At 42.7% G+C, this 19,747-nt stretch overlaps 2 protein-coding genes across 2 annotated transcripts in view; both read left to right on the top strand.

Annotated features, from left to right (window-relative positions):
• The window catches only part of dnajc27 (DnaJ (Hsp40) homolog, subfamily C, member 27), a 24,818-nt gene extending 17,523 nt beyond the window's left edge, over positions 1-7,295 (top strand). Inside the window, exon 7 of the mRNA XM_039009235.1 lies at positions 7,035-7,295. Coding sequence (XP_038865163.1) covers positions 7,035-7,167 — 133 coding nt within the window. The 3' untranslated portion in view covers positions 7,168-7,295. The remainder of the gene's footprint in view (positions 1-7,034) is intronic.
• Positions 1-19,747, top strand: part of LOC120059732 (E3 ubiquitin-protein ligase TRIM9-like) — a 1,105,060-nt gene that overhangs the window by 665,216 nt on the left and 420,097 nt on the right. The window lies entirely within an intron of this gene.

The raw sequence follows: 19,747 nt of genomic DNA, 5'->3' as shown, positions 1-19,747 counted from the left end.
GTAACATGCTATACAGCTCTGGTTCTAAATTGGAACCTAGTGGCTGTACAGTAGTAACATGCTATACAGCTCTGGTTCTAAATTGGAACACAGTGGCTGTACAGTAGTAACATGCTATACAGCTCTGGTTCTAAATTGGAACCTAGTGGCTGTACAGTAGTAACATGCTATACAGCTCTGGTTCTAAATTGGAACCTAGTGGCTGTACAGTAGTAACATGTTATACAGCTCTGGTTCTAAATTGGAACCTAGTGGCTGTACAGTAGTAACATGCTATACAGCTCTGGTTCTAAATTGGAACACAGTGGCTGTACAGTAGTAACATGCTATACAGCTCTGGTTCTAAATTGGAACACAGTGGCTGTACAGTAGTAACATGCTATACAGCTCTGGTTCTAATTTGGAACCTAGTGGCTGTACAGTAGTAACATGTTATACAGCTCTGGTTCTAAATTGGAACCTAGTGGCTGTACAGTAGTAACATGCTATACAGCTCTGGTTCTAAATTGGAACACAGTGGCTGTACAGTAGTAACATGTTATACAGCTCTGGTTCTAAATTGGAACCTAGTGGCTGTACAGTAGTAACATGCTATACAGCTCTGGTTCTAAATTGGAACACAGTGGCTGTACAGTAGTAACATGCTATACAGCTCTGGTTCTAAATTGGAACCTAGTGGCTGTACAGTAGTAACATGCTATACAGCTCTGGTTCTAAATTGGAACCTAGTGGCTGTACAGTAGTAACATGCTATACAGCTCTGGTTCTAAATTGGAACCTAGTGGCTGTACAGTAGTAACATGTTATACAGCTCTGGTTCTAAATTGGAACCTAGTGGCTGTACAGTAGTAACATGCTATACAGCTCTGGTTCTAAATTGGAACACAGTGGCTGTACAGTAGTAACATGCTATACAGCTCTGGTTCTAAATTGGAACACAGTGGCTGTACAGTAGTAACATGCTATACAGCTCTGGTTCTAAATTGGAACACAGTGGCTGTACAGTAGTAACATGCTATACAGCTCTGGTTCTAATTTGGAACCTAGTGGCTGTACAGTAGTAACATGCTATACAGCTCTGGTTCTAAATTGGAACACAGTGGCTGTACAGTAGTAACATGTTATACAGCTCTGGTTCTAATTTGGAACCTAGTGGCTGTACAGTAGTAACATGCTATACAGCTCTGGTTCTAAATTGGAACACAGTGGCTGTACAGTAGTAACATGCTATACAGCTCTGGTTCTAAATTGGAACACAGTGGCTGTACAGTAGTAACATGCTATACAGCTCTGGTTCTGCGCTTCACAGTGCTGTATGGGTTTTGACTGACAGCCGTTCTGAACCTGAACACCTCACACCGACCCTAACCCGCTAATATAGAACATGTGCTGTAGGCTACAGTTGGAGACGGCAGATTTTTTGACAAGGGTTGCAGGATTTTATTTTGCCTGATTTACGTATGTTTCTGCTTATAATTTCTGACATTTTGGTAGGGCATTTGTCAGTCAACTTGTCTATAATTAGATACATGCAGCTTCTCTTCTGTCATTATACATTGAGTGTAGAAAACATTAGGAACATTGAGTCCTAATATTGAGTTTGCACCCACTTTTGCCCTCAGAACAGCCTCAATTAATCGAGACATAGACTCTACAAGTTGTTGAAAGCGTTCCACAGGGATGCTGGCCCATGTTGACTCCAATGCTTCCCACAGTTGTGTCATGTTGGCTGGTGATGGACCATTCTTGATACACACGGGAAACAGTTGAGCGTGAAAAACCCAGCAGCGTTGCAGTTCTTGACACACTCAAACCGGTGCGCCTGGCACTTACTACCATACCCCGTTCAAAGGCACTAATAAAATGTGTCTTGCCAATTCACCCTCTGAATGACACACATACACAATCCATGTTCTCCAATGCTGGAAGAGGGCCCTGAGTGTAAAAGTTTTGGAACCCCTGCCATAGAATAATAAATAAACCCTGGCTCACCAGAATAATAACATAAATCGATAGAATGCTTCAATCTAGTAGACATCTGTAAAGTTTTCTCTGTCATCTCTGCTTCTTTTTGCAGCAAAGACGTTTAGGGACCGGGGATAAAATGCAATAACTCTAGATTTTCTGTGCAAAATTATTTCCAAATGTCATCAGTTTGACCGGTTGTAAGGAAATAGAAAGCTGTGAAAACGACCCAACATGTTTCTGATAAGATTTCAGTTTGGTTTGGATTAAATATTTTATGTGGTTGAAATACTATCAGCTTTTATGATGCTGATAAAGATAACACCGCTACAGACGGTCCCTAACGGTGGTCTACACTCCTTCTCAACCCTATCCTCTACAATCTGGTCTACACTCCCTCTCAATCCTATCCTCCACAATCTGATCTACACTCCCTGTCAATCCTATCCTCCACAATCTGATCTACACAATCTGATCCCTCTCAAATCAATGCAATGTGCTGCATTAACATGACATGCACAGGTTCATATTGGCAAAAGAAGGGAGTAACTCTATCTCTTTCTTTCTCTGTCTCTTTCTCTCTATCTTTTTGTCTCTCTCTCTCCTCTCTCAATTCAATTCAAAAAGGTCTTTATTGGCATGAGAAATGTGTTTACATTTCTAAACCAAGTGAAATAAACAAACAGAAGTGAGAAGACACAAAACAACATCAACAAAAACCTTTTTGAATTTAACAGTAAATATTGCACTCAGAAATGTTTTCAAAAAGATAGACAGGTGTTATATTATCAGCTATGTACAGTGTTTTAGCAATGTGCAAATAGTAGTAGTTGCTCCGTTTTCCAGAGGCAACAGGTCACATTTTACTTCTGCGACTGCGCTATTTCGCCTAACAGATATGGGCGTTTATCAATGTCTGATTGGTTTTCAAATTCTTTGTGGGTCTCTGTGATCTGTGGGAAATATTTCTCTCTAATGTGATCATACATTTTGGCAGGAGGTTAAGAAGTGCAGCTCAGTTTCCACCTCATTTTGTGGGCACATAGCCGGTCTGACTACATAGCCAGGTCTGACTATGACACTTCTCTCTCAATAGCAAGGCTATGCTCACTGAGTCTGTACATAGTCAAAGCTTTCCTTAAGTTTGGGTCAGTCACAATGGCCATTGTGTACTCTCTGTTTAGGGCCAGAAAGCATTCCAATTGGCTGTTTTTTGGTTGATTATTTCCACTGTGTCAAATATTTAATATTTTCGTTTTCTCATCATTTGATTGGTTCTAATTGTGTTGCTGTCTTGTAGCTCTGTGGGGTCTGTTTGTGTTTGTGAACAGAGCACCAGAACCAGCTTGCTTAGGGGACTCTTCTCTAGGTTCATCTCTCTGTAGGTGATGGCTTTGTGGTGGAATGTGTGGGCATCGCTTCCTTTTAGGTGATTGTAGAATTTAACAGCTCTTTTCTAGATTTTGGGCTCGAGGGCAACGGTGTCTAGATAGAATTTGTTTTTGTTGGAACACCATTATTTTGAGACACCATTATTTTTGGAAAAACATTGTTTTGGGAACAGGTTCACTGTCAGGGCCCAGGTCTGACAGATTCTGTGCAGACGATCTAGGTGCTGCTGTAGGTCCTCCTTGGTTGGGGACAGAAGCACCAGATCATCAGCAAACAGTAGACATATCGACTTCAGATTCTAGCAGGGTGAGGCCGGGTGCTGCAGACTGTTCTAGTGCCCTCGCCAATTCATTGATATATATACAGTACCAGTTAAAAGTTTGGACACACCTACTCATTCAAGGGTTTTACTTTATTTTGACTATTTTCTACATTGTAGAATAATAGTGAAGACATAAACTATGAAATAACACATATGGAATCATGTAGTAACCAAAAAAGTGTTAAACAAATCTAAATATATTTTATATTTGAGATTCTTCAAAGTAGCCACCTTTTGCCTTGATGACAGATTTGCACACTCTTGGCATTCTCTCAACCAGCTTCACCTGGAATGGTTTTCCAACATTCTTGAAGGAGTGCCCACATATGCTGAGCACTTGTTTGCTGCTTTTCCTTCATTCTGCGGTCCAACTCATCCCAAACCATCTCAATTGGGTTGAGTTTGGGTGAATGTGGAGGCCAGGTCATCTGATGCAGCACTCCATCACTCTCCTTATGGGTCAAATAGCCCTTACACAATGTTGGGTCACTGTCCTGTTGAAAAAACAAATTATAGTCCCACTAAGCACAAACCAGATGGGATGGTGTATCGCTCCAGAATGATGTGGTAGCCATGCTGGTTAAGTGTGCCTTGAATTCTAAATAAATCACCAACAGTGTCACCAGCAAAGCACACCCACACCTCCTCTTCCGTGCTTCACGGTGGGAACCACACATGCGGAGATCATCCATTCACCTATTCTGCGTCTCGCAAAGACACGGCTGTTGGAATCAAAAATCTCAAATTTGGACTCATCGGACCAAAGGACGGATTTCCACCGGTCTAATGTCCATTGCTCGTGTTTCTTGGCCCAAGCAAGTCTCTTCTTATTATTGGTGTCCTTTAGTAGTGGTTTCTTTGCAGAAATTTGAACATGAAGGCCTGATTCATGCCGTCTCCTCTGAACAGTTGATGTTGAGATGTGTCTGTTACTTGAGCTCTGTACAGCATCTATTTGGGGTGCAATTTCTGAGGCTGGTAACTCTAATGAACATATCCTCTGCAGCAGAGGTAACTCTGGGTCTTCCTTTCCTGTGGTGGTCCTCGTGAGAGCCAGTTTCATCATTGCGCTTGATGTTTTTTGTGACTGCAAATTGAAGAAACTTTCAAAGTTCTTGAAATGTTCCGGATTAACTGACCTTCATGTCTTAAAGTAATGATGGACTGTCGTTTCTCTTTGCTTATTTGAGGTGTTCTTGGCATAATATGGACTTGGTCTTTTACCAAATAGGGCTATCTTCTGTATACCCCCTACCTTGTCACAACTCAACTGATTGGCTCAAACGCATTAAGAAGGAAAGAAATTCCCCAAATTAACTTTTAGCAAGGCACACCTGTTAATGGCAATGCATTCCAGGTGACTACCTCATGAAGCTGGTTGAGAGAATGCCAAGAGTGTGCAAAGCTGTCATCAAGGCAAAGGGTGGCTACTTTGAAGAATACCAATATTTGTCAAACACTTTTTTGTTACTACATTGGGTTGCACATTTTGGGGAATATTCAGAAGTGGAAACTTGTATGGGAATTAACGGAAATATATGCAAATTAATATTAATACCATTTAAATGTAGATGTTTTTTGCATTGGATATATGTACCATATCATATGGAGACAGAAACATAAACCTTTTACCTTATCATGAGTAGACAGATGACAGATGCAGATGATTAAATCCTTCCAATAGAAATAAAAAAGACAGTAGTCCTTGGCTCAGACAGTGTAGTAGTGTGGGCTCAATAGCATCTCATTAGTGTGCAAGATCTTGAGAATCAGCTGTACATGTGATGGAAGAGTGCACTGCATGTGATGGAAGAATTTACTTTGTATGCAGAGGGTTGCAATTCCATTGGGATAGTTTTTATCCAAAATATGCCACAAGACCGAGAATTGCCTTATGTGTCCCACGAAAAAGGATCACTGTTATAAGCTAACTTCTTTTGATGAATTTAAGTAAAATTCCCCAAATTCCAGGGCTTAACTTCCCATGGAAAATTTCCAGAAATTTCCCAGAAAGTTTCCGACCCTTTGCAACCCTGTTACTACATGATTCCATATGTGGTTTTTTTCTCGAGTTTTGATGTCTTCACTATTATTCTACAATGTAGAAAATAGTAAAAAATAAAGAAAAATCCTTGAATGAGTTGGTGTGTCCAAACTTTTGACTCACACTGTATATACTGTATGTATGTATGTGTGTTGAAGAGGGTGGGGCTCAAGCTGCATCCCTGTCTCACCCCACCACACTGAAGAAAGAAAACGGTGTTTTTTTGCCAATTTTAACTGCATACTTGTTGTTTGTGTACATTGATTTTATGTCATATGTTTTTCCCCCAACACCGCTTTCCATCAATTTGTATAGCCGAATCTCATCCCAAATTGAGTCGAAATCTTTTTTGAAATCATCAACGCAGGAGAAGACTTTGCTTTAGTTTTGTTTGTTTGTCAATAAGGGTGTGCAGGGTGTATACGTGGTCTGTCATATGGTATTTTGGTAAGAAGCCAATTTGACATTTGCTCAGGACATTGTTATCACTGAGGAAATGTTGGAGTCTGCTGTTGATGGTTCTGCAGAGGATTTCTCAGAGATTGCTGTTAATGTAGATTCTACAGTAACTGTTGTGGTCAAATTTGTCTCCACTTTTGTGGATTGGGGTGGTCAATCCTTGGTTCCAAACAGTGGGGAAGGTGCCAGAGCTGAGGATGATGTTAAAGAGTTTAAGTATAGCCAAGTGGAATTTGTGGTCTGTATATTTTATTTCATTTAGGATACCATCAACCCCACAGGCCTTTTTGAGTTGGAGGGTTTGTATTTTGTCCTGTTGTTCATTCAATGTAATTGGAGAATCCAGTGGGTTCTGGTAATCTTTAATAGATGATTCTAAGATTTGTAATTGATCATATATGTTTTGGATGTTTGTTCTTTTTTATAGAGCTGAAAATTTTTGAAAAGTGGTTTATCCATACATCTCCATTTTGGATAGATAACTCTTCGTGTTGTTGTAGGTTTAGTGTGTTCCAATTTTCCCAGACGTGCTTAGATTCTGTGGATTCTTCAATCACAATGAGCTGTTTTCTGACTCTGCTGTTACTTATTTTTCTGACGTGCATTTCTGTATTGCTTTAGTTATTCACCATAGTGAAAGTGAGTCTTTCTTAAACTGACCTCTCACTAAATGAATCCCTATCTTCCCTGATATATTGAGCGGGTTGGGGGCTTGGATTAAGCGAGGGGATTAGGTGACAGTGGGAAATCTCATTATAGTCCGTCCACCTGACAATCAACTCTGACACACACAAAGCAGCTTCAACAGCGCCCTCCTCTTGATCTAACTTTTGTTCCTGTTTGTGTTTCCAGGGAAGAGGTTAACAAGGCTTACAGGAAGCTGGCAGTGCTGCTCCATCCGGATAAGTGCGTTGCCCCGGGCAGCGAGGATGCTTTCAAGGCCGTGGTGAACGCTCGCACCTCCCTGCTCAAGAACATCAAGTAGACGCCAGCTAGGGACTGCTCACCCTGACCACTGACCCCTGACCCCTCGCCATGTTTCCTCCTCTAATACCACCCCACCTTCAGAACATCATCAGCTTCTCTACCCCCTCCCAAACCCCAAAACCAACCCTTCCCCCTTCTCTACCCCCTCCCAAACCCCAAAACCAACCCTTCCCCCTTCTCTACCCCCTCCCAAACCCAAAACCAACCCTTCCCCCCTCTCTGCCCCCTCCCAAACCCCAAAACCAACCCTTCCCCCTTCTCTGCCCCCTCCCAAACCCCAAAACACAACCCTTCCCCCTTCTCTGCCCCCTCCCAAACCCCAAAACCAACCCTTCCCCCTTCTCTACCCCCTCCCAACCCCCAAAACCAACCCTTCCCCCTTCTCTGCTCTCCATCCCTCCGACCCCACCTCCCCCTCCTCTCACACCAGATGTCATGACATTTTTGCTACAACAGAGTTATATAAAGTCACTACTGATGATGTGCCACAGCAACTCAGTCTCTCTGTACGGAAGACTATCAATGCTTTACACTGTAGTCTTTCAGACACTTGAGAGAGAGAAGTCACTGGAAGACCGGGTGTGTCATCTGCTTGGTCAGTTGTATTTTCTCTGGTCCAGAGCCTTCACGCGGCTTGTTGACCTCTCCTGTGTTAAGGCTCAGCATCAGCAAGCCACACGTAATGCCCTGGACAAGAGCTATATATGTGTAAACATGAATGGTAGGTTGTCGTAAGGGGTGGTTGTCGTAAAGGGGTGGTTGTCGTAAAGGGGTGGTTGTCGTAAAGGGGTGGTTGTCGTAAAGGGGTGGTTGTCGTAAAGGGGTGGTTGTCGTAAAGGGGTGGTTGTCGTAAAGGGGTGGTTGTCGTAAGGGGTGGTTGTCGTAAAGGGGTGGTTGTCGTAAAGGGGTGGTTGTCGTAAAGGGGTGGTTGTCGTAAAGGGGTGGTTGTCGTAAAGGGTGGTTGTCGTAAAGGGTGGTTGTCGTAAAGGGGTGGTTGTCGTAAGGGGTGGTTGTCGTAAAGGGGTGGTTGTCGTAAAGGGGTGGTTGTCGTAAAGGGGTGGTTGTCGTAAAGGGGTGGTTGTCGTAAAGGGGTGGTTGTCGTAAAGGGGTGGTTGTCGTAAAGGGGTGGTTGTCAGAAGGTGGGTAATGTGTCTGGGTTGATGCTTGTGATCTAATGATCTTACTGGGGGTCTCTGACCCTCTCTGACTCTCTGGGCAAGCTGATCCCCTAGACATAAACTAGTACATACGTATAGCCATACTTAAGCCAGTGTCATACATCCCTACACTAACTTACTGTCCATACTACACTACAGCCCCTACTCTGCCCTCTGAACATGCTTACCGCAGCCAGCCCCATACAGTAGACCTTGTTGGGGTTCGTTCCTTGTTCCTTGTCAATCATTGGCTCATTGGTGAAATTAGCATTCAGACAATATCTTTAAGTAAATAATTTATTCATTTATTAATGCAATTGCAGACAGAAGTTGACAACAGGAACATAGCACCCATGTTTCCGAGTAAGTTCTGCAAAATAGAAAAGGTCCCAAGTTGCTTTTATCATGCTTGTAGTCAACCCCCTGTGATGTAACTGCCTACGTCATTACCTTCTACTCATGAGACCAAAACCATGCCTACATAACACTAAAACTCTTGTTTATATAGCTATCTAAAAGCTTAGCAGTAAATGTCCAAGTTGATTTATAGTGGAATGTCTGACTAGTATCTTATCTCTTGCATTCCCCTGCAGAGTTCTGTCTTCACAGTCACACATTTCTCAGACAGTTTCTTTACAAGAGGCAGAGATTAGAAAAGACTGGAACAATATTAAATCTCTATAATGAATATATATATTGTTAATCTGTAGTCTAGGACACTATAAATGTAAGGAGGGAGGGGTTTTATAACCCCTCCCCTTCTATTAATACAACATAAGCATAATCAATTATTATAATACATCAAACATTTGGTACAGCCCCCATCATGTCCCCTAGGTGAACCCCTGACAACCTCAGTGTACATACATATAGCAGATGCACTGAGGGGTATGAAAACTAGCAGAGATGGGGAAACTACAGCACACTAACCTCTAAGCAAGTGTCATCCAGCCTCTAGAGGGTCATACGTACAGTACCAGTCAAAAGTTGGGACACACTTACTCATTCAAGTTTTTTTTTTAAACGTAAAAAAAATATATATATATTTTCTACATCATAGAATCATATTGAAGACATCAAAACTATGAAATAACACGTGGAATCATGTAACCAAAAAAGTGTTAAACAAATCAAAATATATTTTAGATTTTAGATTCTTCAAAGTAGCCAACCTTTATGACAGCTTTGCACACTTTTGGCATTCTCTCAACCAGCTTCACCTGGAATGCTTTTCCAACATCCTTGAAGGAGTTCCCACATTTGCTGAGCAATTGTTGGCTGCTTTTCCTTCACTCTGCGGTCCAACTCATCCTAAACCATCTCAATTGGGTTTAGGTCGGGTGATTGTGGAGGCCAGGTAATCTGATGCAGCACTCCATCACTCTCCTTCTTGGTCAAATAGCCCTTACACAGCCTGGATAGTTTCACTAAGCACAAACAAGAATGGATGGCGTATCGCTGCAGAATGCTGTGTTAATCATTCTGGTTAAGTGTGCCTTGAATTCAAAATAAATCACTGACAGTGTCACCAGCAAAGCACCATCACACCTCCTCCATGCTTCACGGTGGGAACCACACATGCGGAGATCATCCGTTCACCTACTCTGCGTCTCACAAAGACACGGCGGTTGGAACCAAAAATAGCAAATATGGACTCATCAGACCGGTCTAATGTCCATTGCTTGTGTTTCTTGGCCCAAGCATGTCTCTTCTACTTATTGATGTCCTTTAGTAGTGGTTTCTAGCCAGTTTCATCATAGTGCTTGATGTTTTTTGCGACTGCACTTGAAGAAACTTTCAAAGTTCTTGAAATTTCCCAGATTGACATTAAAGTAATGATGGACTGTCATTTCTCTTTGCTTATTTGAGATGTTCTTGGCATAATATGGACTTGGTCTTTTACCAAATAGGGCTATCTTCTGTATACCATATCAAATCAAACTTTATTTGTCACATGTGCCAAATGCAACAAGTGTAGACTTTACCATGAAAGGGTTACTTACAAGCCCTTAACCAACAGTGCAGTTCAAGAAGAAAATATTTACCAAGTAAACTGAAATGAAAAGTAATAATAAAAAGTAACACAATACGAATAACGAGTCTATATACAGGGGGCACTGGTACCGAATCATTGTGCGGGGGTACATGCTGTTGATGTAATCTGGGCGAAGTGACTGCAGAGGTAACATACAAACAGCGAGTAGCAGCAGTGTACAAAAGTGGGAGGGGTCAATGTAATTTGTCCGGTGGCGATTTTATGAATTGTTCAGCAGTCTTATGGCTTGTGGGTAGAAGCTGTTGAGGAGCCTTTTGGTCCTAGACTTGGTGCTCCGGTACCGCTTGCCGTGCGATAGCAGAGAAAACAAATATAAAATATATTTTGATTTGTTTAACACTTTTTTGGTTACTACATGTTTCCAATTGTCTAATTTCATAGTTTTGATGTCTTCACTATTATTCTATGATGTATAAAATAGTAAAACATGAAGAAAAACCCTTGAATGAGTAGGTGTGTCCAAACTTTTGACTGGTACTGTATATCCACCATCACCCACTACAGAACCTCAAGTCTCACTACAGTCCACTACAGAACCTCAAGTCTCACTACAGTCCACTACAGAACCTCAAGTCTCACTACAGTCCACTACAGAACCCCAGTTCTCACTACTGTCCACTACAGAACCCCAGTTCTCACTACTGCCCACTACAGAACCCCAGTTCTCACTACTGCCCACTACAGAACCCCAGTTCTCACTACAGTCCACTACAGAACCCCAGTTCTCACTACTGTCCACTACAGAACCCCAGTTCTCACTACTGTCCACTACAGAACCTCAGGTCTCACTACTGTCCACTACAGAACCTCAGTTCTCACTACTGTCCACTACAGAACCCCAGTTCTCACTACTGTCCACTACAGAACCCCGGTTCTCACTACAGTCCACTACAGAACCCCGGTTCTCACTACAGTCCACTACAGAACCCCGGTTCTCAATACAGGCCACTACAGAACCTCACGTCTCACTACTGTCCACTACAGAACCCCAGTTCTCACTACTGTCCACTACAGAACCCCAGTTCTCACTACTGTCCACTACAGAACCCCAGTTCTCACTACTGTCCACTACAGAACTCCAGTTCTCACTACTGTCCACTACAGAACCCCAGTTCCCACTACAGTCCACTACAGAACCCCATTTCCCACTACAGTCCACTACAGAACTCCAGTTCCCACTACTGTCCACTACAGAACCCAAGTTCTCACTACTGTCCACTACAGAACCCCAGTTCTCATTACAGTCCACTACAGAACCCCAGTTCCCACTACAGTCCACTACAGAACCCCAGTTCCCACTACAGTCCACTACAGAACCCCAGTTCTCACTACAGTCCACTACAGAACCCCAGTTCTCACTACTGTCCACTACAGAACCCCAGTTCCCACTACAGTCCACTACAGAACCCCAGTTCCCACTACTGTCCACTACAGAACCCCATTTCCCACTACAGTCCACCAGTTCCCACTACAGAACCCCAGTTCTCACTACAGTCCACTACAGAACCCCAGTTTTCACTACTGTCCACTACAGAACCCCAGTTATCACTACTATCCACTACAGAACCCCAGTTCTCACTACTGTCCACTACAGAACCCCAGTTCCCACTACTGTCCACTACAGAACCCCAGTTCCCACTACTGTCCACTACAGAACCCCAGTTCCCACTACTGTCCACTACAGAACCCCAGTTCCCACTACAGTCCACTACAGAACCCCAGTTCACACTACAGTCCACTACAGAACCCCAGTTCCCACTACAGTCCACTACAGAACCCCAGTTCCCACTACTGTCCACTACAGAACCCCAGTTCCCACTACTGTCCACTACAGAACCCCAGTTCCCACTACTGTCCACTACAGAACCCCAGTTCCCACTACAGTCCACTACAGAACCCCAGTTCCCACTACTGTCCACTACAGAACCCCAGTTCCCACTACTATCCACTACAGAACCCCAGTTCCCACTACTGTCCACTACAGAACCCCAGTTCCCACTACAGTCCACTACAGAACCCCAGTTCTCACTACTGTCCACTACAGAACCCCAGTTCCCACTACAGTCCACTACAGAACCCCAGTTCTCACTACAGTCCGCTACAGAACCCCAGTTCTCACTACAGTCCACTACAGAACCCCAGTTCTCACTACAGTCCACTACAGAATCCCAGTTCCCACTACAGTCCACTACAGAACCCCAGTTCCCACTACAGTCCACTACAGAACCACAGTTCCCACTACAGTCCACTACAGAACCCCAGTTCCCACTACAGTCCACTACAGAACCCCAGTTCCCACTACAGTCCACTACAGAACCACAGTTCCCACTACAGTCCACTACAGAACCCCAGTTCCCACTACAGTCCACTACAGAACCCCAGTTATCACTACTGTGTTATTACTGTACGATTGGACCAATTGACTGACATGTTTATTAAGGTACAACTAAAACACCAGAAGATCGAATCTGATTTAGTAGCAAACAATGTCGAGATGTGGTATGTATCTGAAATCTATACTATTTATATACTACGCCAAGCCCGTTGCCAAATCCCAGTAGTTATAGACAGTTTGTTAAACCAGTCATCAGTCATACTGGAAGATATCACAATATTCATCCACTGAAAAGTTTACTATATATTTTCATATTCATAATTTGTTTTAGATTATGATTTATTTTTTACAATGAATATCATTATACCGCCTTCAAACAAGTACTGAAAAGTCTCGCTAGTGACTTCATAGCTTACAGAGCACCTTACTGGTGGATAGAGCTGTGACATCAGCAGTACCGACCTTAACAGTGGTGTTTACATGAAGAAGATGATAGAAGAGGTTATGGTCATAGAAATAGAGTCTATAGAAGGGTCCGAGAGCCTCTAACCCTATTAACTTGAATGGTGGAAGCCCGTTCTGTAGATTATATTTCTATAGTTACGAGAACCTGGAACATTGTACTAGTACGTGACAAAGCATATTCAATGAATTACCCTGTTCTATTATTATTATGTATATATATTTTGGGGGGGAAAGTTATACTTGAAAATGGCATGATATAATTTACTCATCAAAAGTTTTTAACTTTTAAAAAGAATAAGATTGAGAACTTGTTAAAGTGAGCAGGTTAATTTAGCGAATGTGCTTTGTGATACATCCCTCTGGTCATTTATTTTATAGACACACAAGAATGAATGTAAGCTTTCTATTAATTTAGTTGTTGTTTTTTTAAGTCAGAGGTGTTTGTTTACTGTTTCCATTGTGCCAAGTGACTAACATGTTCAGGTACAACTAAGACACACATCTGAATATATAGAATGTGATTTAGTCCAAGCAGCGGGAACTGTATTTTAAGACATGCTCCGGTACTTTGGCGACTAGTAAGTCTTTTTTTTTTTTTTTTTTTTTTTTTTTTTACCTCCCGCTTTGGGCTGGATGTGTCAATGTGTAGTTCCATACATGCATAATCTATGACTAGAATTACTGTTTCACCTCAATTAGACACTAAAATCCCTAGTTTGAAAGTGACTGTTTTCTGGAAGCTGTGCTGTGCCATTTTCCCTACGTTTCACCCCATGTCACCAGCCCCCTAGCAATTGAAGTTCTAGGCAAGGAACTTCAGACCCTCGCATTTGAGTGACATCTAGCAAGAGGCCTTTCCAACATTATCCAATAAGGTTGCAGGGTGGGCCCATTAGCAGAGAGAGGGAGGCAGAGAGAGAGTTGTTGTAAGCTATTTTCGGGGACCACTTTTGGCTCGTGAGCTCTACTTTCAGAACTAGTGGCTGAGAAGTATACAAAAGTACCGGAGAATCTCTTTAAACACGGAGACAGATGTTGCATGTATATGAAATACTATTTATATTTTTATATAAACACCAGAAGAGTGAACATATGTATGACTATAGACCTGTGGAACATGTATGTATTGATCATTTTTTCCTTCTCAGAAAGTATTCAAACCATCAACTTCTGTTACATTACACCCTTATTCTAAAATGGATTCAAGTGTTTTTCCCCCCTTATCAATCTACACACAATCCCCCATAATAACAAAGCTGCACAGCTATTTTTAGGTCTCTCCAGAGATGTTCGATCGGGTTCAAGTCCGGGCTCTGGCTGGGCCACTCAATGACTTTTTCAGAGACTTGTCCCAAAGCCACTCCTGCATTGTCTTGGCCTGTGTGCTTAGGGACATTGTCCTGTTGAAAGGTGAACCTTCGTCCCAGTCTGAGGTACTGAGCGCTCTGGAGCAGGTTTTCATCAAGGATTTCTCTGTACTTTGCTTCGTTCATCTTTGCCTCGATCCTGACTAGTCTCTCAGTCCCTGCCGCTGAAAAACATCCCCACACCATGATGCTGCCACCACCATGCTTCACCATAGGGATGTTGACAGGTTTCCTCCAGATGTGACGCTTGGCATTCAGGCCAAAGAGTTCAATCTTGGTTTCATCAGACCACAGAATTTTGTTTCTCATGGTCTGAGAGTCTTTAGGTGCCTTTTGGCAAACTCCAAACGGTCTGTCGTGCCTTTTACAGAGGAGTGGCTTTTGTCTGGCCACTCTACCATAAAGGCCTGATTTGGTGGAGTGCTGCAGAGATGGTTGACCTTTTGGAAGGTTCTCCCATCTCCACAGGAACTATAGAGCTCTGTCAGAGTGACTATCGGGTTCTTGGTCACCTCCCTGACCAAGGATCTTCTCCCCCAATTGCTCAGTTTGACCGGGCGGCCAGCTCCAGGAAGAGTATTGGTTGTTCCAACTTCTTCCATTTAAGAATGATGGAGGCCACTGTGTTCTTGGGGACCTTTTAATGCTGCAGACATTTTTTGGTACCCTTCCCCAGATCTGTGCCTCGACACAATCCTGTCTCGGAGCTCTATGGACAATTCCTTCAACCTCGTGGCTTGGTTTTTGCTCTGACTTGCACTGTCAACTGTGGGACCTTATATAGACAGGTGTGTGCCTTTCCAAATCATGTCCAATCAATTGAATTTACCACAGGTGGACTTCAATCAAGTTGTAGAAACATCTCAAGGATGATCAATGGAAACAGGATGCACCTGAGCTCAATTTTGAGTCATTGCAAAGGGTCTGAATACTTATGTAAATATGGTATTTCATTATTTATTTTTTTCTATACATTTGCAAACATTTCAATTAACTTGTTTTTCGCTTTGTCATTATCGGGTATTGTGTGTAGATTAAATATTTGTATTATTTTAATCAATTTTAGAATAAGGCTGTAATGTCACAAAATGTGTAAAAAGTCAAGGGGTCTGAATAGTCTGTATGTGAATATATATGGTGATGTTTTCAATTTGATAAGAGGGTATTTATTAGGCTGAATTGTAGCATGTTTTGAACCAGGCAGAGCACAGTGAGTGAACAGTGACAACCGAGTGAGGGATCATTAGCTAGTGGTGTTAGCATCAATACAGTTTATTAACTTGAATAAGTCTGTGATTGTGTGTGTGTTCGTGTGTGTGTGTGTGTGTGTGTGTGTGTGTGTGTGTGTGTGTGTGTGTGTGTGTGTGTGTGTGTGTGTGTGTGTGTGTGTGTGTGTGTGTTCGTGTGTGTGTGTGTGTGTTTGAATAATGGGGTTATGATGTGTTAGCTTTGATGCTTTAGTAAGTGTGAAGCTGTGCCTCGAGGTTAATGCCAACTGTATCCAACTGTGTGGCTGGCTGGGTTGACTGTGTCAATTTGGAATTAAAGGTCGCACTCATCCCACGACATTCTGCAGCCCACCCCACAAACACACAAAGTCTCCTTACATATTTATTTATATCTTGTCTTTTTCTCTCTCTCTCTCTCTCTTTTTCTCTTTCTCTTTCTCTCTCTCTCTCTCGCTCTCTCTTTCTCAGAAAGAGGTGAGTGTGTGTGTAGTGACAGTGTGTTTTACACTCCAGGCATGGCTGTGTTTGGTCTTTGGTGTGTGTGTGTGTGTTGTGCGAGCGTGTTTGTTTGTCATGAGAGTGAGACACCATGATGCTGATAATGACTCCGGGGTTGAACCTTCCTCTCTGTGTATCTGCCGTCTGTCCACTAGGTTTGATCATGTGCTGCATGTTGCTGTTGTGACTGTTTTTTGTTTTCGTATAATAAACAGAAGAAGAAAAAACAACTGCTTGGCCTCTGATCAATGTGTCACAGGCTGTTTACCCAATCTACTGTGTGTATTAGAGGCTGGCCTCTGATCAATGTGTCACAGGCTGTTTACCCAATCTACTGTGTGTATTAGAGGCTGGCCTCTGATCAATGTGTCACAGGCTGTTTACCCAATCTACTGTGTGTATTAGAGGCTGGCCTCTGATCAATGTGTCACAGGCTGTTTACCCAATCTACTGTGTGTATTAGAGGCTGGCCTCTGATCAATGTGTCACAGGCTGTTTACCCAATCTACTGTGTGTATTAGAGGCTGGCCTCTGATCAATGTGTCACAGGCTGTTTACCCAATCTACTGTGTGTATTAGAGGCTGGCCTCTGATCAATGTGTCACAGGCTGTTTACCCAATCTACTGTGTGTATTAGAGGCTGGCCTCTGATCAATGTGTCACAGGCTGTTTACCCAATCTACTGTGTGTATTAGAGGCTGGCCTCTGATCAATGTGTCACAGGCTGTTTACCCAATCTACTGTGTGTATTAGAGGCTGGCCTCTTGGGGACAGGATGTGATTGGGTGACCCTTGACCTCAAGGCAATGGCATGCTGGTTATAATCTGAATAACAGGCTGGTGGTCAGAAGAATCTGGTTATCCCTTCCCAAGGCTGATCAGGCTGAGTAAAGCAGGCCAGGCACACTGCCATCTGATCTCACACACACCTAGATACGTCAGGAAGCACCATATAGACTTGGAGTCAGTCTACACCATGACTGGACAACTGGAACACAGTGGGAGACGCAGAAGTGACACAATTTTCTAACCGTTCCACTGTCTATTGAAATCTATTGAAACCAGGGTTGTGGTCAATTTGAATTAAAGACAGTCAGTGAAGTGATTTAAATCTAAAATTAAATTCAATAAATTGCTTTTACTTTTCAGTTTATTGAGAATTCATTGAAAATAGTTGCCCTTTTTTCAATTATTGAATTGGAATTTCAATTTACTTCCTGACTTTTCTGCCCTCAATTCAATTTGCTCAAATTGCTCATCCTCAACACTGGGGCCCCACAAGGATGCATGCTCAGCCCCCTCCTGTACTCCCTGTACTCCCTGTTCACCCATGACTGCGTGGCCACGCACGCCTCCAACTCAATCATCAAATTTGCAGACGACACAACAGTGTGCCTGATTACCAACAATGTAACGTGCAATTGGGGAAGTTAAACCTGATCCTAGAGCTCTGTCTAGGAGTAACATGTGGAATTGGGGAAGTTAAACCTGATCCTAGAGCTCTGTCTAGGAGTAACGTGTGGAATTGGGGAAGTTTAACCTGATCCTAGAGCTCTGTCTAGGAGTAACGTGTGGAATTGCATTGCCTGAGAAGCAAATAAAATATACTGAACAAGAATATAAATGCAACATGTAAAGTGTTGGTCCCATGTTTCATGTTCCATATATACAAAAAGTGCATTTATCAACAACAAAAAATTGCACAAATTTGTTTACATCCCTGTTAGTGAGCACTTCTCTTTTACCAAGATAATCCATCCACCTGACAGGTGTGGCATATAAAGAAGCTGATTAAACAGGTTCATTACACAGTTGCACCTTGTGCTGGGGACAATAACTCTAACATGTGCAGTTTTGCCACACAATGTCACACACAGATGTCTCAAGTTTTGAGGGAGCAAGCAATTGGCATGCTGACTACAGGAATGTCCACCAGAGCTTTTGCCAGAGAATTGAATGTTCATTTCGTTTTAGAGAATTTGGCAGTACGTCCAACCAGCCTCAGAACCGCAGACCACATGTATGGTGTCGTTTGCTGATGTCAACGTTGTGAACAGAGTGCCCCATGGTGGCGGTGGGGTTATGGTATGGTCAGCCAAAAGCTACAGACAACCAATACAATTGCATTTTATCGATGGCAATTTTAATGCACATAGATACGGTGACGAAATCCTGAGGCCCGTTGTGGTGCCATTCATCCGCCACCATCACCTCATGTTACAGCATGATGAGATCCTGAGGCCCGTTGTGGCACAATTCATCCGCCACCATCACCTCATGTTTCAGCATGATGAGATCCTGAGGCCCGTTGTGGTGCCATTCATCCGCCACCATCACCTCATGTTACAGCATGATGAGATCCTGAGGCCCGTTGTGGCACAATTCATCCGCCACCATCACCTCATGTTTCAGCATGATGAGATCCTGAGGCCCGTTGTGGCACCGTTCATCCGCCACCATCACCTCATGTTACAGCATGATAATGCACGGCCCCATGTCGCAAGGATCTGTACACAATTCCTGGAAGCTGAACATGTCCCATTTCTGCCATGGCTTGCATACTCACCAGACAAGTCACCCATTGAGCATGTTTGGGATGCTCTGAATCAACGTGTACGACAGAGCTTTCCAGTTCCCTCCAATATCCAGCAACTTCGCACACAGCCATTGAAGAGGAATGGGACAACGTTCCACAGGCCACAAGCAACATCCTGATTAACTCTATGTGAAGGAGATGTGTTGTGCTGCATGAGGGGGTCACACCAGATACTGACTGGTGTACTGATCTACACCACACATTTTTTTTTTCAATATGAATAAAATCTTAATTTGATCACTGTTGTTGCAGGAATTGTCAGCGGGAAATGCAACATTGTAGTTTATTCGAGGTTGTCACGCCCTGGGGGGTATTCTAGTTTATATTTTCTATGTGGGGTTCTAGTTTAGTTTTTCTATGTTGGTGTTTGGTATGATTCCCAATTAGAGGCAGCTGGCTATCGTTGTCTCTAATTGGGGATCATACTTAAGTATAATTTTTTCCACCTGTGTTTTGTGGGATATTGTTAGTGTATGTTACACCTCTTTGTTACAGTTCGTTGTTTGTTTCGTTCTTTCTTTGTTGTTTTGTGCGTTTCTAATAAATAATATGTGGAAACCATTTCGCGCTGCAGCTTGGTCCGATAATTATTACGACGAACATGACAAAGGTTTTAAAAGGCTTCTTAAGTTTGTAATTTCCCTTAAGAAATGTCAGATTTGATTTGCCCTAAATAAAATGTACCAACCTCTACAAAAAGGTCCATTAATTATAATCCACACAATAAATCAGATATCCTGTTGCTGCAGAATAATTTTCCTGCTGTGAGAAACTGATCAAATTAATATCCGGAGACTTATTTAAATACAAATGTTTTGTATACGAGAACAGTAACAGTATCAAGTAGGGATGCTGATTTAATACCATAGCCCAGT

The sequence above is a fragment of the Salvelinus namaycush genome, chromosome 15 (genome assembly GCF_016432855.1).
Source record: "Salvelinus namaycush isolate Seneca chromosome 15, SaNama_1.0, whole genome shotgun sequence".
In the NCBI taxonomy this organism is placed as follows: Eukaryota; Metazoa; Chordata; class Actinopteri; order Salmoniformes; family Salmonidae; genus Salvelinus; species Salvelinus namaycush.
Note: the sequence above shows the minus strand (reverse complement) of the source record. Positions and strands in the feature narration are given on the sequence as shown.